Source organism: Sminthopsis crassicaudata, chromosome 3, assembly GCF_048593235.1.
Source record: "Sminthopsis crassicaudata isolate SCR6 chromosome 3, ASM4859323v1, whole genome shotgun sequence".
Taxonomy (NCBI): domain Eukaryota; kingdom Metazoa; phylum Chordata; class Mammalia; order Dasyuromorphia; family Dasyuridae; genus Sminthopsis; species Sminthopsis crassicaudata.
Genome location: NC_133619.1, coordinates 153957678 through 153985597, shown reverse-complemented (window position 1 = coordinate 153985597; position 27920 = coordinate 153957678). Strand labels below are relative to the sequence as shown.

The following is a 27920-nucleotide window of genomic DNA, read 5'->3' as shown; positions in this document are numbered from 1 at the left end:
ACATCATCATTTTATAGGCAAGGAAGCTGAGCTCAATCAAAGATGAAGTGATTGGCCCAAGAGCCTAGCCTAGGAAGTGGCCAGGCTATGATTCCAACCCTCAACATTTACTCAAATCCAATTCCCTTGTTTTACAGATGAGGAAATTGGGACCTGGTAGCAGAGCCAGTTCGCAGATTAAGATCTTCAGACCCCAGTTCAGGGGTTCTTTTTACTAAACTTTGTTAGCTGACTTTGGTCAGGGAAATGTCTAGTAACTGGTGAAAGATCAGAATTAAATTATAAGAGCCTATGTAAATTGTAAAAATCTTCATGTTCTTCATCAATTACCGTATTCTACCCTTCATCTTGATGAATTGGATATTTTCCTCTAAGTCTTTGTAATAAATTCCCTTTAAATATTTAAGTTATAGTATTGGGGGAAAAAGAAAGATCAGAATAAAGGGAACCTTGTGATCTTCTCCTGACATGGACCCTGGGGTTTGTACTAAAAGCTATTTATTTACTTTTCTCCTTAATCAAATTTGAAGCTTTTTGAACTAAGAAGCTTTTAAAAATTTTATCCTTCTAATTTCTCTATAGTAACTAGGATAATGGTATACGTATATAGTAGGCATATAGGATCTATTTACTACAGATTGAAATAAAAATTTTAAAAATCATTTTGAAACATGTCAGGAGCAAAAGAAAAACTAAATCTTTTAATGAGATTAACAAACCCTCAAATACCTGCTCTATATAAGACTTCCAGCAAAGTACTATTTGAAAAAAGAGAATTCTGAAACATCAATAGTATATACCAAAGAATAACTTATCCCTTTCTGAAGAACAGGCAAGGACTTTTAATGTTGGAGTAATTTTAAGTCTTCTGTTCTACCTCTGGGCCTTCAAAGTAATTAAATAATTGACATTACTTCATTTCATCTAATTAACCAAAGTCTTTAATTATGTTCTTTATAATATTTTAATTGAAAAACATTATAATTGTGCCTATGTTTTATTTGGTTTTACTGGAGCTTTAGATTTGATGCCAGTTACTTTTTTGTTTATGGTCGTAGTCTATATTTGAGCCAGCATTTTTACAAATGGATTCTTTGGTTATTTCAGAATTCTTGTGGATACTGGATTTGTCCAACTCTGTATGGATGTAAGCTGGAGTAGAGGAATACAGCTGAATAGATGGAAAAACTGGAAAGTTAAGGCATTTGAGGGAATATCAATATGTATCTCGAAGTTGTCTATAATTTATGAGGGCAGAAGTTGGGATAGAATGATTGTTAGGCATTGAATTCTCTGAAGAAGAGGGGAGAATAGCCTAGAGTTTTATAGATAGTGACTACCACAATTTGAAAAAATCTGCATTTATAGCCAGCTGGAAGATCATGCCCTAAGGCATTACCAATAAGTGTCTAAAATAAACTGACATCATTTAGAGGCTCAATAGAACTTATAATTATAATGTCATATACAAATTATGAAGTAGAATGGACAAACTTATACTCTTCCACTTTCAGATGACTCCAGAATGATCAGGATATTCTCTTTTAACATGACTCCTTTAAACTGAAGAAAGGTCCAAAGAAACAGTAGTTTCTTTAGACTGAAAATAGGACATTTGACCTGGAAAGAAAAAAATTGCAGAAATTATAGATGCATGAACAATTTGTGGCAGAAAAACTTCTGGGAGCCTTAATAAATGGAACATTCACTTTGAGTCATCCATATAGCATTTATAGTTTAGCATATATTTAACTGTAGTAGATAAAAGAAAATCATGTTGTGATTCTTATTCCTGCTCAGGTACTGTATAGAATGTAAGTCTCTTGACAATTAACATTATTTCTCTTTTTGTCTTTGTATTGTAGGTAACTAGAGCAGTGCCTTCCTTGCATAAGATGCTTACTTACCTGATCTTTTTAATTAAAAATAGGCTTCGTAGCTTTAACAAAATTTGGAAAAATGTGTCAGAAATGATTAAAAATTTTAAAGTAAAAATTTCAATTCAACAGATATATTTATTAAGCACCTACTCTATGCACAACACTTGGGATACAAAGACAAAAATGAAATTCCCCCTTTGCAATGAGTTTGCATTCTACCAAAGGGCTACAGTATGTGCACAAATTAGCAAATATGAAATTGTACTATGTAATTTTAAAAGGGAACGAAAATATCAAGAAAAAGATTTTGTAATAGATAGTTCCAGAAAGAAACTAGAGGTGAGGAGAGAATTAAAAACTGGAATTGGTTTATTTTATTTTATTTTTTTGTTTATGCTGCAAAAAACTTAGTTTTATTTTTTTATCTTTTTTATTAATTTTATAATTATAAATTTTTTGACAGTATATATGCATGAGTAATTTTTTTATAACATTATCCCTTGTATTCATTTTTCCAGATTTTCCCCTCACTCTATCTACTCCTTCCCCTAGATGACAGGCAATCCTATACATTTTACATGTGTTACAGTATAACCTAGATATAATCTATGTGTGTAAATCCAATTTTCTTGTTGCACGTTAAGTATTGGATTCCAAAGGTATAAGTAACCTGGGTAGATAGACAGTAGTGCTAATATTTTACATTCAATTCCCAGTATTCCTTCTCTGGATGTAGTTGTTTCTGTCCATCATTGATCAGCTGGAAGTGAGTTGGATCTTCTTTATGTTGAAGATATCCACTTCCATCAGAATACATCTTCATACAGTATTGTTGTTGAAGTGTATAGTGATCTTCTGGTTCTGCTCATTTCACTCAGCATCAGTTCGTGCAAGTCTCTCCAAACCTCTCTGTATTCATCCTGCTGGTCATTTCTTACAGAACAATAATATTCCATAATATTCATATACCACAATTTATTCAGCTATTCTCCAATTGATGGGCATCCACTCAGTTTCCAGTTTCTAGCCACTACAAAAAGGGCTGCGACAAACATTCTTGCACATACAGGTCCCTTTCCCATCTTTAGTATTTCTTTGGGATATAAGCCCAGTAGTAGCACTGCTGGATCAAAGGGTATGCACAGTTTGATAACTTGTTGGGCATAGTTCCAAATTGCTCTCCAGAATGGTTGGATTCTTTCACAAGTCCACCAACAATGCATCAGTGTCCCAGTTTTCCCACATCCCCTCCAACATTCATCATTATTTGTTCCTGTCATCTTAGCCAATCTGACAGGTGTGTAGTGGTATCTCAGAGTTGTAATTTGCATTTCTCTGATCAGTAGTGATTTGGAACACTCTTTCATATGAGTGAAAATAATTTCAATTTCATTATCTGAGAATTGTCTGTTCATATCCTTTGACTGAATTGGTTTATTTTTGCCTTTGTATGCTAACATTTACCACAGTACCTAACACATTAAATACATGATTAAGAATATTATAGTCACAGTTGCAAGAATAATTAAAAGACCATTTTAAAAGAGAATACAGGAATGGGAGCAATAGGTAAGAATTATATTGCAGAGCGCTTTAGATACAATGTTGATAGTTTTGCATTTTATCCTAGAGGCAATAAGAAGCCGCTAAAGGTTTTTTAGTTGATCTGTATTTTAGTGATACCTATTTAGCATCTGTTAGTCAGGGAGACCATTAGGAGGCCTTTCCAGTAGTTCAGGAAGAAGTCTTAGAAATTAACATTGATATAGTTCTTTAAAGTCTTCAAAATACTTTTCAGACGTCATCTCTTTAGAGCTTTACAACAACTTCAGAGAATGGGTATTATGTTTATTATTATCCCCATTTTACAGATGAAGAAACAAAAGATCAAATGACTTTGCTCACAGTCACACTACTGGGAAGTGTCAGATGTGGAATTTGATTTTGATTCTACCTCGCTCCAAATCCAGTATGTGTTCTATCTAGGGTGCTTTATGTATGTTGGCATACAATAGGTACAGAAGGCAAATCGAAGCTATGTGAGTGAAGGGAAAAAAAGGGATATATGAAAGACATGGAAATAGAATGGACAAGTTTAAAAGAAGTGAGATTATTATCTAGGTGTGATATACATATTGTATATTCACTTCATAAAGTGATACAATAATGGGTCAAGTATAGTAACTCTTCATTTAACAAACCTTGGGAAATTGGGTGTTCTGGTTAATTGAGTTTTCCAGCCCCCTGATAGTAAACCTAATGAAGCTGTCTACATTAAAGGCACTACTGCATGAGATGATAGGATTTGTATCTTCAGAATGCTTTCGGAAACACATATTTGTATGGCTCTAAATTGCATATGTGATGGTGTTGATTTTTTAGAAAATACTTTACAAAACAAATCTCCAATCTAGTAACCAGTCCAATATAGTGTCAATGTGTTTGAAAAGGGACCTCATAAAAACACGAAGTTAAAGCTATCTCTCTGACTTTAGCAAAGCAAAAAAGGATAAAAATCTTTCCCCTATACTCATAAAATAGTGAGAAAGGAAAGGAAGCAGAAAGCTTTAGAAGTCTATAAGGAGTGACAGATTTTAAAAAATAATTCAAAATTGTATCTGAAATGAAGGAAGCTAAGTATGGTTCTGAAAAAAAAATCAGACATTTGGAAAAAAATTAATAAAAGTACTCAGGTTGAAATAATCTTGGAAAAGTAAATTTCAAGTTGTCTCTGTAGTCTTAGCTATCAGAATATTTCCAGAATAAAAGTTGAAGCCATTTCCCCCTCAGAGGTCTATGTTTAAAGAAAAAAAAAAATATGAAGTCTTAAAAGTTTTGGAAAGTGACTAGTGAATAGATTATGTGACACTATAAATAACTGTGACCCTGTTCCCCCAAGATAAGAGTGATACTATGTATTTATTATAGAGCTGGACTTTATGGTCATTCCACTACCCCTTGATTATTGAAAGACTGATTACAAAATGACTTTCTAAAACTCCCATTTTTCTGAAGATTTGAGACAAGCAAATGTCTCACATGAGTTTTCAAGTCTTCTGTGCTCATACTGCTCATAACTTCTACTCATCTCACTGTAGATTAGGCAGCTAGAAAATTCTGGCTGCTGGAATGCTGGTTATTATAAGTGAAAAGTGACAGGAAATAATTACCATATACCTAAAACAAAAAGAAATAAGGCCAAGCTACAACATTAAATAATAATGGTAATTCACACTTCTACAGTACTTTCATAGGATCATAAATGTTCTTGTTATCCATCCTTTGTTCTTGAACGAGGAACCTTGAAGGGGACTGATGACAAGGTGATGTCTTGACTTGCAAGAGAATTGGATTTAAGTGAGATAGAACTGTACAGTCATCAGCCTAACTCTTACCTCAAGAATCACTGGAGTCCATTGGCAAGAAGACTGATGAAAGGCCCCCCTACAAGGATCATAGACTGAGAGCTATCAGGGATTTTTTGAATCATCTTGGCCATACCCTTTATTTTATAGAGAAGTAAACTAAACTTCCCAGCTGAGGTAGGTCCTTGTGGGAATTATCCTTGTTTTACTCATAAAGAAACCCAACACAAAACCAATAAGTATAAAAGACAAGTGAGAATTTCTTGACAATATAAATTATCAAACATTGAAATGGGCTGTTAAGAGACATTGAATTTCAGGTCTTTAAAAATATGGATTTCCATCTTTCTATATTTATATCTTATAATTGTCTTACTGCCAAATTAACTTAAAGTTCTGTACATCTTTTTAGATTCTATTATGTTAACAAGAAAACAGTGACTTCAGGGAGAATATGAAATTATTAAGTCTAATAAATAGTTGGTCTTTTTATGAAGCTAAGGAAAAGCACAAAAGGTGCTTACTTGGGCATCAAGGTATCTCAGTAGCTAAAGAAGCGAGCCTTAGTTTAGGAAAACCAGAGTTCAAATACTTCCTCAGTCATTTTACTTAGCCTTGTAACTCTGGGCAAATCATTTAACCTCTGTTTACTTCAGTTTTCACATAATAATAATACCTATCTCCTAGGAATGTTATGCAGATGAAGTAAAATAATTATAAGGCACTTTGCAAACATCAAGCTACTATGTAAATGGATGTAAATATATGTCATTATGCAATTTGGAAAGTTGACTAAAGAACAATGAATTCCTTCAAGTATCTCCCTAATTTTACTTGCTAATTTGTCTTTTTATTTTTAATATCACCAAAAATAAATTGCCTGTGATTTAATTTCATAAATGTTAATAGATCTGCTTTTCTGTTTTAGATACTAATCCCTTAACTCCCTATTAATTCCTCTCCAAGGATCCAAGGAATCTCTAAAGATTCCTCTCCAGATTTCTTTGGAGGATCTATATAATTCATCTTCATTATCTTCTCTGATAGTTTAGTTAGAAGAAAGATAATATGATCTCATATTCTTTGTTTTCCATATTGGAAAACTGAGGCATCAACAGGTTTATTGACTTCATCTATGTGGATTCCAAAAGGATTGAGCTGTGAAGGCTAAAACAAATCCAACCTGTACTATTTCCACTAGATCATACGATCTCCTTTGTAAATTAAAGGATCTCATGATATTTGTATATTTAAGGTTGAAAAAAAAAATCCAAGTAAATTCTTGCATTGTGCAGAACTAAATTTAGTGTGTGAATAGCTTTTAAAATAATGGAAATCCCAATACATGTGGAAAATAATTTTTCTTTAAGCAAATTATATAATAGTGCTCTTTATTAAGAAGTGATACCAAAATACATCTGAATTCAAATCTGACCTCAGACACTTACTAGTTTTTGCACCCTGGTCAAGTCATTTATATCTGTTTACCTCAGTTTCCTCACCTGTGAAATGAGCTTAAAAAGGAAATGGCAACTCACTCCAGTATTTTTGGAAAGAAAACCCCAAATGGGGTCATGAAGAGTAAGATATACGTGAAACACCTGAATGACACTCAATTACAACAAGGATATTGCAGACAAAGTGGATAAATACTGAATTAAATTTTATTTAACTTTATGTTAAAATTGCTATTAACTTACTCATTTTGTTGTTAATCACTATTAATTTTGTTGTACATTGAAGAATCTATTTGAGAATTATCTTTTCCATTTTTCAAATGAACTTTAGTTGGAATCAGTAAAAACATCATATATGGGAAAAACCACTATCATTATATAAGCTGAACTTATCAACCAACACTTGTGTCAACACAAATATACAAAAATAAGTATTTTTTTCTCTTCTCAAAGATGTCAAATAATTATGTATGCATTTTGTACCCCACTGGCCCATAACACATTTATAGGCAGGCAGGCAATTTATTAAGCACTTATTTGTTTTAAGTACTGACGACCCCAGGAGAACATCAGTGAGAGAAAGAGGTTACATGGCAGATGGATCTTCTGAGGTGGGAAAATTGAAGGTCTGAGAGGTTCCAAGGTAAGATTGCAGCTCAGACATGATGGTGAAGTCCTAAAAGTTGGAAGTATACCTGGGAAGGGATTGAAAATAAGTCCAGCCTTGGCTCTTCCCCAGAATGGAAGCCCCAGGATGAAATCACCATTGAATTCTTGTGGAATTTAATTGAATTTAGTTATTCAATGTGCAATATTAGGTGCCATCTGCCTGTAAAGTGCTATTTGGATGCTAAGTGTTTAAGTGTTAATGTCATTTTAATATAGAAGACACAAGAATATGACGGAAAGACTATACTGGATTTAAGTCAAAAGACCTGGGTTCAAATTCATGCTCTGCTACTTATTACCTTTGTGACATTAGACAAATCAACTTTCCCCTCCCCCATGATACTCTCCCATCCTAATTTTCTCAGTTGTAAAAAAACAAAATTGAACTCTTAGGATATCTTCTAGTTCTAATTTCTAAAATTTATTAAAAATTAAACATTTATTATAAATTTATTTTCAACTCAATATAGCATTTTTCTTTTTTGTTTGTTTTTATGTTATATTTACAAATTATTCCTGATTTGTGAGAGATCTCTTTTGTCAAAGACCAACAGTTATGTAAAACCAAAAAAATGACAACCTTGTCTCATGCAACATTTTACATTTGTAGAACCCTACCACTTCTCTATTTTCAAAAATTAACAAATCTATTTTCTCTCTTCCTTTACACTGGAGAGGATCTTAGAGATCTAGTTCAACTATCTCATTTTACAAATAAGAAAATTGATGCTCAGCAAGGTTCAACAGTTTGCCTAATGTCAATCAGTTAATATTGTTTTAACAACCTTTATGAACTCATTTAAACATTGTGCCTAGGTGATTTATAAATTTCTTTTCATATGTTTTTAAATTTAAGATTAAGTTTTTTCACTAAATGTAAAAACCAGTATTCTAGATTTTTATTTTAATAATGCATTTAAGCATTTATACTTTTTTTTACTCCACATGTGTCATATTTTATTGAACTGCATTAAGCATTTCAATTTCCTAGGCTTTTCACACTAATTGCAATTGCAATTCAGGAATTGCAGGAAAAATTGAAAATTAAGCATTTTTTTCCTCTTCTCTTAAATTTTATAGAAAAGAAAAATTGCTCATTTTCTAAACACTCTTTTAATAAACTACCTGATAATAGGGTTGTGTGATTTATGTGCAATATGTCAACCCAGATCTGTTCTCGCTGCTCAAATAATGCATGCTAAAATGGCATGCATGCTAAAGCTGACCTCTGGGTAACTGTTTCCTAGATCTTAATTATGGGAAGTGTTTGAAAGTACAAATTATATTCAGGGTTCTATAAGACTTTCAACTAATTATAGAGAGCCATAGTTTTTACTTAAGAATTGTGATTTTTCTTCTTTGGCGTTATGATCTTTGGTCCTCTGTGCTTGCTACAGAAAGCTGTCCGTACTGCAGAGGGCAGTTGAACTCTTTGTCTGAGCTTTTTATTTAGAAAACAGAATTTCACATAACAAAGGAAAGCAGCAGGAGCTAGAGAATGGAAGAAGCTGGAGTCATGTTGAATCTAAGTTGAAGCTGTATTTGTATTTGAAGCTTGTATTTGTTGCAACCACAGCAATAGAGGCTGGCTCCAACTGCCTTCGGTCCCTTTGGGCTTGATAGGATATTGGAGAAACAGGATGAAGGAAAGGCAAAATTATAGCCATTTAGAGCAGACTTTTTTAAATGTTTGTCCTACTGTTAGTTCTGAGTCTCTTCCAAGCTGTTATTTTAAGACAGTAATATCAATGAATGGACAGAAATGTATACCAAAAAGTTTAAATTATACTTGATGATTCACAGGAGTACCTACTCATGTCTTCTGTGATTTGTCATTGTTACATAAAACATGTAGGATTAGGTAACTTACAGTGCATGTATGTGCTTTAAAATATGAGAGGATAAAAGGAAAAAAATGTAGCTCATTGTTAGCTATGTTCAAAGACTGCTACATTACTTGATATCCTCTCAGAAAATTCAAATGTTTTGTTTTTTCTTTTTTTTCCTATTTATATCTTTGACTTCTGTTTAGGAAGCTTTCTCCTGGCAAGTAGCTCCATTTACCTGTGTAGTTCAGCATCTTCTTTTATAATTCACCATTACAGAGAATTGCGTAGGTTGCCCTTTTATATTGCTAGCATGTATCGGACAGGATTTAAATACACATTTCCCCAACAGCCAGCTTCCCTGTTACACTATGCAATTAATATAATGTAATTACAAGTAAACCTAATTAATTTTTTTTATTAAACTACTTCCTTTATATCTGCATCTACATCAATAATAATAATTTGTAGGATTTTAAAGGGCAGGATTCCTATCTAATTTGTTTTATACGTTAGGTCTTGCATTAGGTACTCAATACAGGCATACTCAACCTAATGTTGCTGTCTGTCATAACAGTTTGCAATGATGACATTAAAACATTGTAATAAAATCTCACTGTCAACATTGTTTAAGCTATTGCTCATTCATAACATTTGTTCCTATGGAACCAATTGTTCCCATGATGTTGTTTTCTTAATGGCATATTTTTGTGGAAACAACAGTATCAGGCAGCATAAATTTTTTGTCTAAATGTGTTTATGAGGATGATGATAGAAGCTTGGTTTCTTCTGGACCAATTATTTACTGTATAATTAACTTAGGTCACAGATCTCTAGTTTTTTAAATGGATATAATATATTAATGTCGCCTTTCAGGTATTCTCAAATTCAGAATTCTTGATAAAGTTTCTTGTCTCCTCTCTCTGCTTTGGTTTTTATTGTTGTTGTTGTTTTTAATGAATAGGAATATTTCCTATCTTTCCTCCTTTGGGGTTGTTTTGTTGTTGCTAGTTGCTGCCTTATCTTAGGGTTTCCTCTACCTCTGATTTATTAGAATAGAACTAGGAAGCAATGTAGTATAATTAAAAAGGAATTAGAAATCAGGAGCCTTGAATACTGGTCCTGATTCTGCCACTAGAACCATAAAGTCTTAAAGTTGGAAGAGAACTCTTAAGTTCATCCAATTCAATTGACACCTGAATTTCTAATCCAACTGAAACTTCATCAAATGATTATCCATTCATTAATCACTAGTCATTTTGGCCAGTTGTATAGTCAATTCCACATCTACCAAACTCTGCTATCATCCAGACTGTATTTTTTGCAAAAAATACCATGGGATACTTATTAGTTGTATGATCTTCAGCAGGTCTGCTTATTTTCTTGGGCCTTAATTTCTTCATGAAAATTGGAGTTTAGACTAGATTTCCAGTACCATTTTCAACCCTATGTTCTATCTAAAAATATGGATATGATTTTGGAGAAGTTATCTTCCCAGTAGTGAAAAATGTACATTTTCACCATCAATGAGTATTCAATAGCCAAATATATTGGTAACACATTTTGAATTTTACAGAAGAAAAAGACCATGTATATATCATTTTAAAAGTCTTGAATCAGATCAAGAGAGAAGTGTCTTGGTATTAATTTTCTCTCCACTGTCCATTCCAGTTTCATAGTTTTAAAAATATAGTCTTTTCTCCAATTAGGATTGTCAAGAAACAAAATCCCAATTATCTGACTATAATGGTTTTTAACTTTTAGTAATTTCTTATAAAATTTCATGAATTTGTTGGTCTCCCCCCCTTCTCTGTCCCTCTCCCTCCCTCTTTCCCTCCTTCTCTCAGTGCCTTCCCTAGATTTTTTATAAAGGGAAGAAAAAATAAAATTGTGACAAGGATAAATTAAAGTACCAAAAAAGCAAAGTCCAAGGATTCCCTCCATTCTTAAAGAACTTGACTAAATCAAGGCAATCCATTTTTGAAGTATTTCATGTCTTCAGTTGAAAGAAGCCATAAATGCTAGTGCTATAGATTTTAAAAATCTAGCCACAAATTGGTACAGTTATGATTTGTGGTTTGTTTGTTTCAGGTGCACTACAACGTTGGCAAAAACCTGGCTGATAAAGGTGACCAGACCGCTGCCATCAGATATTACAGGGAAGCTGTAAGGTAGTGAGCATAGTACTTTACTGGTCTGCTTAAAAAATGTGTGTGTGTGTGTGTGTGTGTGTGTGTGTGTGTGTGTGTGTGTGTGTGTGTTCTTAGTTATATGAGAGTCTATAAACTAACATAAGCATGTGCATTATTCTATCTTTTCAGATTTATAGCATTTAATTTTGAATGACCAAATTACAAAGTATTGGCATTTATTGATTGCATAATAAAATTACTAGAAATAAATGGTTTTCTGTTTGTGTTTTTTTCCCCTCATCACGACTCAGATTGAATCCTAAATATGTTCATGCCATGAATAATCTTGGAAATATCCTGAAAGAAAGGAATGAACTACAGGAAGCAGAGGAGCTATTGTCTCTTGCTGTACAAATACAGTGAGCAATGTTTATTACAGAATATAGCATTGACAGAAAACAAAATCATTCTTTACATTCTGGGGATTGAACCTTTTTTTTTTTTTTTTTTTTGAATAATTTCCTAGACCAGATTTTGCTGCAGCATGGATGAATTTAGGCATAGTACAGAACAGTCTTCGGAGGTTTGGAGAAGCTGAACAAAGCTACTGGACAGCAATTAAATACAGAAGAAAATATCCAGACTGTTACTACAATTTAGGGCGTTTGGTAAGCTTGTGCTTTATATTTGGCATATGTTCATATGTGTGTATATGTGTATCTGTGTCTATGTAGGATGTAGGAGTTTAATTTCTTTTCTTGAAAATCTTTCATTAAAAAAAAACAAATCCTTATATTAAGAACATTTCCAATTTGATTTCATCAAAATTGATAGAAAAGACAAATGCTATAGGTTAAACTAGAGAATTAGTTAAATTAGGAAAAATACCCCGTGAAGCCCTTTCTTCAGTGTCTTCTTGAATCCATTAGTTTGTTTTTTATAACTTGAATGAATAAAAGCTTAATTTAAAAAAACTCAAATTCTTTGCTCAATCTTTCTTCCATCCTAAAAAGGTTAACTGTATTAATCAATATTTTAACTCTAAGCATGTATTTGTTATTTATCTTTCTGAATAATATACTATTATTTATCTTTCTGAAAATAGAAGTATTGATGCTTGACTCAGAGATATCAAATCAGGGATGAATTCTTGTCTACAAAGTGCTTAAAACTATTTGATAAGAATCAGGAGACAATTGGTTTACTTATTGATTTATTTTTCAAGTCTTAAAAAAAACCCATTCACTTAGAGCTTAATACATTTTCTTCTTCCATTAAAAAGTAAAAGAAAAAAATTATGTCCATGTGTGACATACCCTGTCTTTAAAACATTTAATATTTCTCAGCATTAACTTAACTTCCTATGAATCTAAGCATTTTGTTTTTAATTCCTAATTCTTTGTCAGAGAAAATTATTTTGTCAAAACTAGATTATAGTCTTTTTTTATTATGCATTCAATATATCATAGAATAATAGGCAGTCTCTCATTTATTAATTCAGTATATCCTAAGGAGGATTATATCTAAATTTATTCTAAGCAGATACTACTTATCTTGCCTTAAACATCTATGGAGAAAAACTTCTCAATCACAAAAGTTATCTAAGTTTTTAAGTACTTCAAATTAAACCCATTTTTTCTATCTGTCTTTAGGGAAACTGAGAAAAAGCTAAACACTATTCTGAAAAGCTGAATAGCTGAAGAACCATTCTTACATTTGAAGACTGTTGGTGTAGATTTATCTGGGCTTGGTTTTTGGCTTAGAGCATTCTAATTTGAACAATAGAGTGGAGAGATCACTTGACAACAGTAAGGGACTAAAGGGTCTAAACATTGGAACACAATTATGTATGACATGAATTCTAATCTAGCTTTCTACTTAAATAATAAAAGTAACTATAGTTCTACAGAATTTTTCCACATTCAAATGGGGAAAAAAAGCTATTTTTTAATGAAGGTGATGAAAAATAATTGACAGAAAATTTAACTGAAGCATTAAGACTTTCACTTATTTCAAAATTATTTTATAGAAAAGTCTGAGTTATTTAATTGCTCTTTTGCTTTCAAGCTTATATCTGTATATTTGTCATATCTTTTAATCATAAAATTTAAAACATTTAAAATTTATTCTATTGTAATGGCATTCAAGTTGTATCAAAGGGCTTCATAATAGTGATTTACTGGAGTATTAAGGATTTCATATGACTCTTATAATTTTTTTTAATATCCATGTTTACTTGTGAGGTTTTTGCTATCTTGAAGTCTTAGTAGTTTTAGAAAAGCTAAAGTTAATGTCATAACTTTTGGCAATTTTTTATCAGTTTATCTTCTGATGCATCTATTTGAATTTCATTTCAGTATAGTTCTTCTATCCCAGATATGTGTCCATATAATTCGTTCTAATTTGGGGGGGAAGCTATCTCTTCCTCTTCTTTTAGGATAATGTCTATAAAAGTGAAGACTTCCTGTAGCTTTTTATCTCGTACTTTTAGGTCCTTTTACTTTGCAGTTTATTGCTTTATATAACTTTCTACACTATCTCTGGTAACTGTTGTCACTTTACTTCCTTGGAGTTGAGGAAGAGAGATAATTTAGTCTATATACATTTTTTATAAGAGTCAATTCATAAAGAATCTAATATAGAATATAAATTTTATCTAGGCATTTGATGGCTAATATATATAAATGCCTGCCTATCTTAGAAAAATGTTTATTATATTGAATATTGCTTATTAAAGTGCTGTGAAATTATCTATGTTCCTAAATGCCAAATGTTCTTGCTATTAATTTTATTTTATTTTATTTTATTTTTTATTCATTTTTCCAAATTATCCCCTCCCTCCCTCCACTCCCTCCCCCCGATGGCAGGTAATCCCATACATTTTACATGTGTTACAATATAACCTAGATACAATATATGTGTGTAAATACCATTTTCTTGTTGCACATTAATTATTAGCTTCCTAAGGTATAAGTAACCTGGGTAGATAGACAGTAGTCTTGCTATTAATTTTAAAGATTTTGTTCTGCATTGCTGTTTTATTTTTTATATTCTTGATAATATTTTTTTTAAATCTCAAAGCTAAACTTCATTCTCTCTTTTTTTAATTTTTTAATTAATTTTATAATTATAATTAATTTTTTTGACAGTACATATGCATGGGTAACTAATTTTTTTTTACAAGATTATCCCTTGTATTCACTTTTCCAAATTTTCCCCTCCCTCCCTCTACTCCCTCCTCTAGATGACAGGCTATCCCATACATATTAAATGTGTTACAGTATATCCTTAATACAATATATGTGTGTAAAACCAAATTTCTTGTTGACCAGTAAGAATTGGATTCCGAAGGTATAAGTAACCTGTGTAGAAATACAATGGTGCAAACATTTTACACTCATTTCCCAGTGTTCCTTCTCTGGGTGTAGCTGTTTCTGTCCATCATTGATCAACTGTAACTGAATTGGATCTTCTTTATGTTGAAGATATCCACTTTAATCAGAATATTAAACTTCAATCTCTTTTAGCAGTTAAAACTTTTAAGTGAATTAAAGAATTGTAGAAGCTTGATAACTTGGAAGCTCATTGCTTTAAATACTCTTTTCCCAAAAGAAAAACCTTGAGAGAAATTTGCTGCTTTCTGTTGCCTGATAACATTTATTTGTGCAGAGCAAATATCTTTAATGGATTAGATTAGCTAATGGATAAATTTATTTAAACAAATATTATCAGCTAGGCCTTACACAAAGCCTTCCCTGTTTACTACATGACAAAGTGAATTTGACATATTTTCTAAGAAATATCCTTGAATCTTTCTTCTAAACTGCTCTTTATTCCACAAAAGATTCTACCTTCTCGGTTCCTCATGTCATGGAAGTAACAGACTTCTCAAAGGCTATTCTAGGACAGCAGGAATTTTGTCAGTCTTTAAAGATGGAAAGATTTCCAAGTAAAAGCTTCAATATAGACTTTTGGTTTTTGTATCTTACCAAACTAACTAATTTAGAGTTATTCCAAACAAGATTATCTAAGTGGTGGTGAGGTTTTTTTTTAACCATCATAACATACTAAAACTTTCCTAGATGATCTCATGGAGAAAGCAATGGCTTGGATCTTCTTATTCCTTTGTGGAATAATTATTTGTTGAAGACTTTATAAGCTCTGATTTCCAGATCAGCACAAAAAGGGAATGCCATTTTCCATAAAACTGGCCTCCAAGTTTTTTTTGATTATGATATCCCATTAGTTTAAAAAAAAATCACATGTATACCCAGTATATATGTACTTGTGTCATATACATTCATGTTATTGTACTACATATATGTATATTATAAAACATGATTGGACATTTTAAAAATGAAATAAAGATAAAATTAAAAATATTTTAAAATTTTATTTTAATGGCATAAAACAATTCATGTTTATGAAATAATAGTGTTTTCATGTTAGTAGTATTACTTATATTATTTCATTTTGCTTATTCTGTTACTAAAACTTTCATTGACAATATTTAGTAAGGTCAGTTAATGACAAACTTATATTTGAATCCACATGTAATTGAATATTTTTCAAACACTTACTTATTTTGAGAGTTATTTGCTTAAAAGTAAATAATATCATGCATAAATCCATTTAACCAGGCACCCAGAAATTATAATACATTCCAGTATTCTTGAAGCAAACAAATGATTATTGACACCTTGCACTTTATGTGGAACGTGATCATTTGATACACAGATAGATTGAAGGTGCCAAATACTGTCAACTTCTATATTAATTATTAACAAAGCTTAATTTTTCTTTAATAAAAAATGTAAATTCTAATGTTTTCTTAACGCATCCTATGATGTAGTTCATACCCCCATTCTAGGGAACAATGATCTAGAAAAAGCCATCCAGTAAGAAAAGAATACATGGTTTTATAGATTCAGAAATAAATGGAACCCTAGAAATAAGTCCAACTGAAGAAACAGACCTTAAAGAGTTATTATTTAGCATATCCAGATTCATACAGCTCATAAGCTTTGTGGTAGGAACAAATCTTGATATCAAATCCATCACTCTATCCACTAGACCATACTGCTGGATTAATGCTTTAAGAGTTAAGGTTATATTTTATACTACTTCAGAACCAAAATTTCACTCAACTCAACCTGCTACTCAATTTTACATTAACTAAGCATTTTGAATTACAAAAATAAGTTTGTTCCTGGCCATGTTAATAAATGGTATGATAGTGACTTTTGTCCTATTGATTTGTTCTAGTGACTCAATCCAATTGACTAAGCATACAAGATTCTGCTTGTCATTTGCTTATGAAAAGATGTGGTGGAAAGATTAATTATGTTCCCCATTTGACACAGAAAAGAAAGTAAATGTTGATTTAATTGAGATACCTATGTTTACATTACTTCCTTTCCTTTTGAACTTTTCACCTAATTTCTGTCAAGTAAGGGAGGAAATGCTGTTGCTTTAGTTTCTAAGTAAAGCCATGCAAGAAATTATGACAGCACAAGTAAGTGGGAGTTAGTAAATGTCTCCATAATTCATTAAATTTTTCTTTCTTTTGCATAATATGTCATTTGTTTGCTATGAAGGTCACAGGGCAAGTCAAAATGTTGCTGTTGTCCTGTGAAAGGAAGACAGACTGGACAGTTTGTACTAGAATATGTACCATCTAAATCCTGATAAATTGCCATTACTGGCACCTTCACCAGAGTTAAAGAAACAAAACTACATTGAGATAAAGCTCTTATTAGAACTTAGTTAAAGAGGGCGTGGGGTTAGAATCAAAAAAGCCATCTTTTTTTTTTTTTTTCCTGAGTGTTTTGCTCACTAGTTATGCAAATTAAGAGCCAACCATTTTGAATTCTAATGACTGATTTAAAAGTAAAATGAAACATAAAACCTCCCACCCATCCCCCAAAAAGGAATTTTTAATTTAAATGTGGTTTTGACACCCAAATTGTAAATTGTAAAAATTATAGAAAATGAGTGTGGTTTAAGGCATAACCTTTGAGATTTTTTTTTCCACAGAGAATAAAAAATATACCTAATATAAAACTCAAGGGTTTTTAGAACAGTTATAAAGGAACAACAAGCTTAAGAGTCATTGATTAGTAACTAGAAAAAACAACTTTTAACAGACACAAAGTTGACTTACTTTCTAAAAAATATTACTGTATGCTTTTATCTTTAAAAATAAAAAAACATAACTCATCAATTCAACAAATATTAATTCAATATGCATTTAAAAACGCCTACTACATAAAAAGCACAGGGCAACTTCAGAATGAGGAATACCTCATTCTGTCTCACCTCTGACAAACTAGTAGTCTGACCTTAAACAACTATAAAGTAGCCCCCTCGAAGTTAATTCTGAAATTTTTATTACCAATTGCCCAACTTCAGTGGTATAAATTCCCCCATACCACTGAATTCAATACCTAATTTGTATCTCTTACACACACACACACACACACACACACATAACACACATATGGATAGACAGCAAAGGGATACAATGAAAAGCACTTAAAATGCTTACCCTACCCTCGAGGAATTTAGAATTCATTGTTGAATACAACATGGAAACAGATAAATAGACTATATTGTGAAGAGCCAGAGAGTACTGACAGCTGGTAGGATCAGGGAAGGCTTTTCATGGAATATAAAATCCTTGAGCTGTACAGGAAGCTAAGGATTCTAAGAGGCAGTGATGATGAAAGAGGGTTCTTTAGCTATGCAGAACAATCTGTACAAAGGCATAAAGGTTGTAAAGGAAATGACCACTTCAGGGAAACCACAAGAAGGAAAATTTTGTAGAAATATAGAGTGTGCTAAGGGGAATATTAGGAAGTAAACTTGGAAAGGGAGGTTGGAGGCAAATTTTAAAGGACTTTAAATAGTGTAGGCAGATCTAGGTATTACAATATCAATTCAGAACTTGTATTTTAGATCTATTAGACAGGGAAAGAGATTGGCAACAGGGAAATCAATCTGGAGATTATTGCCATAGTCCTGGAGAAAGATAATGAGGACTTGAACAAGGATGGCTGTCATGATAGGAGAAAAGATAGATGAGATAGAAATTGTAGAGTACTGATACTTTGCGGTATATATAGTATATGGGCACTGAGGAAAGAAAAGTCAAGACTCAATCAGGCTTTCAACTGACTCCCTTTCTATGCTGTGAATATATATACTTTTAAAACATAGCATCATTAAATAGGATTTTTTTTTTTCATCTTAAATGTTACTTGGAAAATTCAGTCTTCTAAATTTTAATTTAGTCACAGAAACTTTAAAAAAAAAAAAGAAATGAAAATAAGGGGGAAAAATAATTTAAATTGTTACATTATTTTCAGTATGCAGACTTGAATCGTCCCCTAGATGCATTGAATGCATGGAGAAATGCAACTTTTTTGAAACCAGAGCACACTTTGGCTTGGAATAATATGATCATACTGCTTGATAATACAGGTATAGTTATTTTTAACAATGTGTTTGAACTTTAGTGATGGTGGTTCTATGTAAGTTCAAAATAATAACATAGTTATAATGTTACCTAATAAGAACTATAGATAACTCATTTGTTTGCTTTTAAGGTCCCAAATTAATCAGATTAATGTTTACTAAATGCACCTTTCTTTTCTATCTGATTTTTAGCCATGTAAAATAAAAATTTTTAAAAACTAAGATACCATTGTAGCATTGTAAAATTGAAGGCTGATGCATTCACTTATTTGACAACTTTAGTCATCTGTCTAGACGTAGCCAAGAAACCATAAGTAAGGAGAAAAAATAAAAACTCTTACAAAAATTGATATACCCAAGCTTATAAACTTTAATCATGAGAGAGAACCTTGGTCCATTTGTTTGCTCTTTCCATTTTAGAAACAGTTGTAACAGACTTAGTTAATCTGATTTTCTAGCCCATAGGAAATTTGAAGGGTTAGGAAGTTTTATTGACTATAGAAACATTGATAATTGTGAAGATTGACAGTTGGAGGCCTGATAAAGTTCTGTAACCACACTTTAGATTTTAGGGTCACTGCCACATTTGGGGTTGCTCAATCACCCAATATGGTTTTATGTATTCCATAATTATTTGTGTTTCCCCTTTAGTGAAAGATTTCTGCATATAGAACTAGTCTGAAAGCAAAAGAAAGAAAAGTAAAACTACAAATTCACAAAGCATAATATGCTAAGATAATTAAATGTTGACATAAGTACCAACTTATCATGTTAGGAAACAGTTAAAAACTTGATATGATTGTGTATTCATACCTTTTCTTGATTGGATAATGCTCAGTATACTCTCAATAGTAAAAGAAAATAAGGCAATACATTTAGAAACATTCCCATCCAAATTATTTTTTAATTTTGATATTTAAAGCAGCTAGTTCAGTCATTTGACTTAATCAGCCATGATACCAGAGTAGTAAGGCACTGAAAAACCATGAGCAGCTGAGAGAACAGAAAAGATGATCTAATCACATAGTTTTTATGATTCAGTTATTTCTAAAATAAGAAGTTAGCAAAAAGATCTGTTGAGTTGCCTGTATTAGTCTGTGTCTCTTAAGAGAATAAAAATTGATGGGGCAGCTAGGTGGCACAGTGGATAGAGCACCAGCCTTGAATTCAGGAGGACCGGAGTTCAAATCTGTTCTCAAAGACACTTAATATTTTCTAGCTGTGTGACCCTGGGCAAGTCACTTAACCCCAATTGCCTCAGCCAAAAAAAGAATTGAATTGAATTAAATTACGTACATAAATACATATGTGTAGTAGATATATATATATATATATATATATATATATATGTATGTATGTATGTATGTATGTATGTATATTCAAAGTTTTGAAGTAGGAATAGTAGAAAGGACTTATTGAAAGTTTTATCTATTCTCCCTTCTTGATTATAACTAGCTTCTGTAAGGAAATACCTTCATATTACTTCTGATGGCTATAAAATATCCTTTAATCAAATACAATTTGAATATTATTACAATTGAAATGCAGTGCTGTTCCCCATTATGAGGACCAGTTTATGTAAACATTCTGCTTCACCTTCCATTATGGATATATAAATTAATCATAAAGATGTAAAATCTTTAAATCTAAAGTTTTCTTTTTTTTAATTATTTTATGTGTTGCTTTTTTTCTGTTCTTTTGGTCCAGCCCACCATAAAGAAGAAAGCTGACCTCAGAGCCAGGACTAGCACTAACTGCTCTATGAAATTCTTTTAAGACTATAACTTGTAAAGGGGTCCACCTACATTTGTAGAGAGAGTTCCGCTACTACAATTCCTCACAAGGGAATTGCCTATAACAATGAAATAAAAAGTCTAGACCTTATTGTTATTCCTTGATCTATATTCTCAAGTTTCTTAAAAAACAAGTAACTTCTTTTTTTTCTTGGCAATTTTGATTCATTTGTATGCATAACTTTTTAATTATAGGAAGATAGATAAAATACCAGGAAAATATTTTAAGGTGTAATTCACTTTGTTGTTTTTCTGTTCCATTATCCTAGGTAACTTAGCCCAAGCTGAAGCAGTTGGAAGAGAGGCATTAGAATTAATACCCAGTGATCACTCTATTATGTTCTCATTGGCAAATGTATTGGGGAAGTCCCAAAAATACAAGGTTTGTAAACTATAGTTCACTAGATTTTCTGTGATTAGCAATAGCATCTAATAAAAGCCATCAATATTACTTTTGCATAGTGAAATCCAAATCCAAAGTTATAATAAACTGGTTTTATGAATGGAATCTACAGGTTTATTAGACAATGGTATACTTGATAGCACAATTTCTTCAAGAAATTGATTATGCTCTAACAGCAAATCTTCAAGATGGAAAATAAATATATGTATTTTCATATCAGAATTCATTGCCTCTTCTTTTTTTTAATATATATTTTGTTTTTTATTAATTTTTATAATTATAACATTTTATTTGACAGTACATATGCATAGATAATTTTTTTTTTTTTTTTTTTTTTACAACATTATCCCTTGTACTCCCTTCTGTTCCTAGTTTTTCCCCTCCTTCCCTCCACCCCTTCCCCCAGATGGCAGGCATTCCCATACATATTAAATATCTTATAGTATATCCTAGGTACAATATATATGTGCAGAACCGAATTTTGTTGTTGTTGTTGCAAAGGAAGGATTGTATTCGCAAGGTTCATTGCCTCTTCTTGAAAGGAAATAGACATACCAAAGAAAGGTTGTATATTTTAAGAGCCATGAAAAAAGAAAAGCAGCTCCACAGATTTGGGTCTTCCTTTTCTACAAAGGACAAGTTGCAGAGAAAGAATCCTCATGTCCTAAAGGACTCTCCCTAAATTAATCATTCTGATAGTGATATATACATTCATAGTATAGCTGCAACTGAGCATTTCTAGTCTGAGCATTTGGATTTGTTTGTTTCCATATAAGCCAGGGCTTTGGTTTTTGTTTATGGGGTGACATCTTTTACATAAACCATAATATGACCCAGAGAGCATAAATTAGGCCTTTATATGATTGGTTCTCATTCTCCTCATCTGGGTTACATGATTATATGATAGCTATGCTATCATAGCTGTGACCATTTAGATTTAGAAACATACACATGTACATACTCACACATACCTACATACACATACTCATAAAATCCTTTTGCACTGATACTGACACTAAATATAAATCCAAAATATACTACAAATCACAGGATTAGAGATCCAAAGATGGAAGAGACTTCAGAAGTAGTCCAACCCTCTACTTTTATAAATAAGGAAACTTAGTGCTAGACAAATTAAATAACCCATCTGATATCATATATATAACAAGTTTCAGAGGCAGAATTTGAATCCAGATGCTAAAACTCCAGAAAAGGATGCTTAACCATATTTGTGTCTTAGACCCCTGTGACCATCTGGTGAAACCTGTGGACCCCTTTTCCATGATTCTAAATCTATAAAAGAAAATGTATAAAATTACAAAGAAACAAATTATATTGTTACAGTATCAAAATATTGTTCAATGTATCTTAGTTAAGAACCTCTGCTCTAGAACCAGAACTCTGAATCATGCTACCAGAGGGTAGACTTCAATTCTCAGTATTTTCAAGAATAACAAGCCTACTTTACATTTTCATGGAAAAAGTATTCTTCTGTTTCAAAGTTATCATCTTTGATATCTAATATAATGAATTTAAAAATATCTATTCATAATATTTTAAATTTGATTCCTTTAGTCTTTCAGGCACTATGAACTTAACAGATGATATTTGGAAAATGTTGACTGATTAACTGGTTCTGCCCTATTCTAGAGTAATGAAATATCCCATTCAATATAAAATTTCTTTTTTTCTCAAGAAATTATCTTTTTTTAAAATAATAGCTTTTTATTTTTCAAAAATCATGCAAAAGATAGTTTTCAGCATTCACCCTTGCAAAATCTTTGTGTTCCAAATTTTTCTCCCTTCCTTCCCCTCCCTAGACAACAAGTAATCCAGTATAGATTAAACATGTACATTTATTCTATTCATAATTCCACATTTATCATGATGCTCAAAAAAATAAGATCAAAATGGGAAAAAGGAAAAAACAAACAACAACAAGGTAAAAATACTATATCATATTCCATATTAAGTTTTCTCTCTGGATACAAATGGCTCTCTCCGTCACAAGTCTTTTGGAACTGGCCTGAATCACTCCATTTTTTTTTTTAAGAGCCACATCCATCACAATTGATCATCACATAAACTTCTTTTTGCTATATTCGATGTTCCCTTGGTTCTACTCACTTCACTTAGTATAAGTTCATGTGTAAGTCTCTACAGATCTTTCTGACATCATCCTATTGATTATTTCTTATAGAACAATAATATTCCATAAGATTCATATACTATAACTTATTTAGCCATTTTCCAACTGATGGGCATCCACTCAGTTTTCAGTTTCTTGCCACTACAAAAAGGACTGCTACATTTTTTGCAAATGTGGTCCTTTTCTCCTTTCTGTGATCTCCTTGGGATATAAACCCTGTAGCTCTTTGGTCATAGTTCCAAATTGCCCTCCAGAAAGCTTGGATCGGTTCACAACTCCACCAACAATATTCAATGTAAAATTTCTACCACAATCATAAATTTAGCCCTATGGCTCATACTTATGACTGATAGTGTCATTATTGCTTCCCTGTGCCTTTAAAAAAAAGTAATCTTTCTAGATTTTGCTTAGAAAACAGGGGGTTTTTTTGGTCAAAACATCCTTTAAAAAAAAAAAGAAAAAAAGTGAATACTTTTTGTCTTTTGCTTAGGTTCATATATCTAACTATCTGTGTTAGGGTATGTCAGTTTTAATCCCAGAAACCTCATCTACATAAATTTTTATCACCATATTGCCTATACAATCATTGTTATTTTTTGTCATCTCACAGCCTATAAATGGGAGCTGTTTGCTTTATGTATTTCTTTTAATTTCTACTTCATATTACATTTTCTTCAGATGAAATTGAAAATGCCTTGTAAGGCAAAGGCAAAAAGCCATAACGTTGAGAAAAGATAACACATAAGAGAAGAAAAAAAGAATCTATTACAAGGAATTTTAAAGTTTCATTGGGGCAATGGATACATTTATGTGTACCTCCTAGAATCATGATACTATATGAGTAGTATGGCATTTATTAAATAATTACAAGTTAAAAATTCAGAATTTTGTGAACATATTTATTGTAATACATATTTGTCATAGAATTTCCTCAGGAACACAATGCAATGGGTAGAGTGCTAGGCCTAGAGTCAGAAAGACTCATCTTCCTGAGTTCAAATCTGGTTTCAGACATTTACTAGCTATGTGACCATAGATAAGTCACTTAACCCTGTTTGCTTCAGTTTCTTTCTGTGTAAAATGAGCTGAAAAAGGAAATGGTAAAAATCACTCCAGATTCTTTGCCAAGAAAACCCCAAATGAGGTCACTAAGAGTTGGGCACAATCAAAAGGACTAAACAAAAAAAAAATTAATAAATGTACTGGCAATTACATCTAATGCTGTTTGATCATCTACTTCCCTTTTATTGCTTTATTGTATTCCACATATGGATGGTGTAGTGCTGGATTATGAAATAGACTTTTATTTTTGTGTCATAGAATGGCAGGAGAATGAGAATTCTGGAAAGAAAGAACCCTCTTGCCATTAAGTAACTCTGATGCTAAATAACTGTAAATATTAGAAATCAAGTGAGCACACCACTCCAGCTTGCATCCTTCTCAGATGCAAAACTCATTATCATCCATTGTAGATACCACTAATTTTATTATTATTAGAATAATTGATGTGTATATAAAGCACTTTAGGTTTACAAAATGCTTTAGAAACAATCTGACTGGCATTTCACCCTTGTCAAGTCAACACTACAGATATTTTCATTTTTCATATGTGGAAATTGAGCTTGAGAAATTAAGTGACTTGTCTTTGTTTTTTATAAAGGGAAGATAATAAGACTACAACATGCTACTTTGGTGATTATATAAAGTTGGTTAGAATTTTATTGCTTTACTCATTTCTCTCAAAAAAAAAAAACACAAGTACAAAATGCACATTCTCAGGAGCACTTACAAGTTGGGTCTCTAAACTATCAGAGCTAATTCTTCCTGCAGGGTTCTGTGGGGCCAATTTTATTTTGATTCAAAGAATTTCCAAAGCCCTTAATGTTTATTTGGGTCTTTTTTTTGTTTTGTTTTGTTTTGTTTTTTTGGGGGGAAGGGGGAATTGTTTGTTTTCTGGTTATACATGTACATTCTTTTTTTTTTTTTTAAACACATTTCTTTATGAATCATGTTGAGAGAGAAAAATCTGAACAAAAGGGGAAAACCATGAGAGAAGGGGAAAAAACCAGAAGAAGCAGTGAACGAAGCATATGTTGATTTATATTCAGTCTCCATAGTTTTCTCTCTGGATATAGATGGCATTTTTCATTCAAAATTTATTGGAATTGCCTTGGCTCACTGAACTGCAGAGAAGGACCCAGGCTTTCATAGTTGATCAGAGCACAATCTTGCTATTAGTGTTTACATTGTATTCCTAGTTCTGCTTGTTTTAATCAGCATTAGTTCGTGTAAATCTTTCTAGGTCTTTCTAAAATCTACTTGTTCATCATTTTTTATAGAAAAATTATATTAAGATTATGCTGTGATCAAGTCTGATGGATGTGGCCATCAGTGAGATGATTCAGGCCAGTTCCAATGGTCTTGTGATGGAGAGAACCAAATGCTTCCAGAGAGAGCACAGTGGGGACTGAGTGTGGATCACAACATAGTATTTTCATCTTTTTTGTTGTTGTTTGCTTACTTTTTGTTTTCTTTCTCATTTTTTTCTCTTTTTGATCAGATTTTTCTTGTGCAACATGATAATTTTGGAAATACATGTCAAAGAATTGCATATATTTGGCATATGTTGGATTACTTGCAGTCTAAGGGAGAAAGTGGGGTAAAGGAGAGAAAAAAAAATTGGAACACAAGGTTTTGCAAGGGTAAACACTGAAAACTATGCATATATTTTGAAAATAAAAAGCTTTTAAAAAAATAAAAATAAAGAATAACTTTGCAAACCATTGGCCACGGAGGCTAATATTTAGCTTTTTTGTTGTTGCTGTTGATTTTTTAAGTTCCAAATTCTCTCTCTCTCTCCATCCACTGCACCCCCCCCCCATTGAGAAGAAAAGAAATACCCATTATAGTTAATATGCTTTTAAATAATCTGTACAAGTATTTTGCATTTTGACATCTCAATTATTTACTTAGGAATCTGAAGCTTTATTCCTGAAGGCAATTAAGGCCAATCCAAATGCTGCAAGTTACCATGGTAATTTGGGTAAGATACTTTTTTTTTTCCATTATGAATCTTACCATAGTGTAGTTTCTAATGTGAAGTAGTTTCATTACTCAAAGCAGTGTTGAGAGAATTGTTTTAGACTTACATTTGTCTGTGCTGCCCTCTAAAAACAGAAAGGCAAAAATGCATACTTCAGGATTCTCTTCATTAGGTTTCCTTCATTTCATTCTTGCAAACGTGTTTCAGATTTTTAAACCTAGCCATGGTTGCCATGACCAATAGATAAATTCATCACCAATTAGATATTAAGGTTTTTGTGATCATTCTTTATAGTTACACTGTCCTCAAACAAGTCTATCAAGGAAATTGTATCTGAATCCTTTCCAGCATAGTAGGAGCTCTCAGAATTGGCACTATTGGCTTTGTTTTTGAATGCCTAATTAAGCATATGTTACAATGAGGCATTAGAATTAATTGTTTTGTTCTTTATTTTAATGGGTGCTGAGGCCTTGTCATTCTCAGATGATGTGGGAATCTTCTAGCTCTTCTATCGTCAGGTTTAGGGTAGGGGAGATGTTTGGGCCCTCATGGAACATTGTAAGGCCCTTCAAGTCAATACAACATCTAATCTATTTATATAGAACTGATAGCATTTTAAATTCAGATTTATATAAATGAACTAATCTCAATGTTTTAGAATCAAATTATTTCTCTACTTTTTCATTGCCCAGTTATTTTTGAAGTCCCTGCCTTTCAGCTGACAGAATATATAGACAGATATTATTGTGCTTAAGAGATAGCTAGAGAAATCTTGACAGAAAAATAAATTCATGATACCTTATTTCTTGTATTACATATTTTATTTATATGATAAAATAAGCACATGCCTAAACCTAAAAGATTAAAATTTTAGCACAATCAAGGAAAAAATCAGCATTATCCTTAATAAAAGTTTGCCCTGTATCACTGTTGTGATGTATTTTAATGTTTTTTTTCCTTCAACAAATGATTGAAAGTTGTGCAAATTATGCAGAAAGACTTCCAATAAAAACTGCTCCTTGCTGTTTCAGCTGTGCTTTACCACCGATGGGGAAACTTTGACTTAGCCAAGAAATACTATGAAGTTTCTCTGAAGCTTGACCCTCTGGCACCAGGGACCAAGGAAAATTACAATCTACTAAAAAGAAAACTAGAACAATTGCAAACAAATAATCTTTGATCATTCTTTTCTCTCTCTTGTCTCGCATGATACGGATCATTAATGTCTTATGGGTTTTTTTAACTTTGTAAAAAAGTTTTAGTAAATGGTGTTAAATTTGTTTTTTATATATGAAAATAAAATAAAAACATGAATGTACCAAAAAACTATTGCAGCTCCAACAATATGCTTGATGTTTTTTATTGGAAATGTATTTTTTTCAGCCAACTTATAGGTTCTAAAAATTCAATTCTAGGATAAAGACATTTTCTAATTTAAAAAGAAAAATAAATACCTTGAGCTAACTTTTAATTTCTACCAAACCAAAATTTGCAATGGACATGTGAAAAATAGTTAAGCATCAGTGAATACTATGAACAATATTCATCATGATGGAGCATTAGCAAAACTGATTTGAGAAATTTACACAAATATCACAAACATTCTTCTTGCTGTATATTGCTTTTTTATTTAATGACAAAAACAAAATTTTTGTGTTTGATCTACTCTCTGTATAGTATACATTGTAGCATACCATAAACATTTAAGGAGATGTTTGTGTGTGTAT

General features: G+C 31.9%; 1 protein-coding gene across 2 annotated transcripts in view; it reads left to right on the top strand.

Annotated features, from left to right (window-relative positions):
• Positions 1–27519, top strand: part of TMTC4 (transmembrane O-mannosyltransferase targeting cadherins 4) — an 89152-nt gene extending 61633 nt beyond the window's left edge. For both annotated transcript variants that reach the window (XM_074299458.1, XM_074299459.1), the window contains 7 exons: positions 11289–11368; positions 11641–11748; positions 11856–11997; positions 18697–18811; positions 20868–20980; positions 26124–26193; positions 27225–27519. In XM_074299458.1, the coding sequence (XP_074155559.1) occupies positions 11289–11368; positions 11641–11748; positions 11856–11997; positions 18697–18811; positions 20868–20980; positions 26124–26193; positions 27225–27373 (777 nt within the window). In that variant the 3' untranslated portion in view covers positions 27374–27519. The remainder of the gene's footprint in view (positions 1–11288; positions 11369–11640; positions 11749–11855; positions 11998–18696; positions 18812–20867; positions 20981–26123; positions 26194–27224) is intronic.
• Positions 27520–27920: the final 401 nt, after the last annotated feature.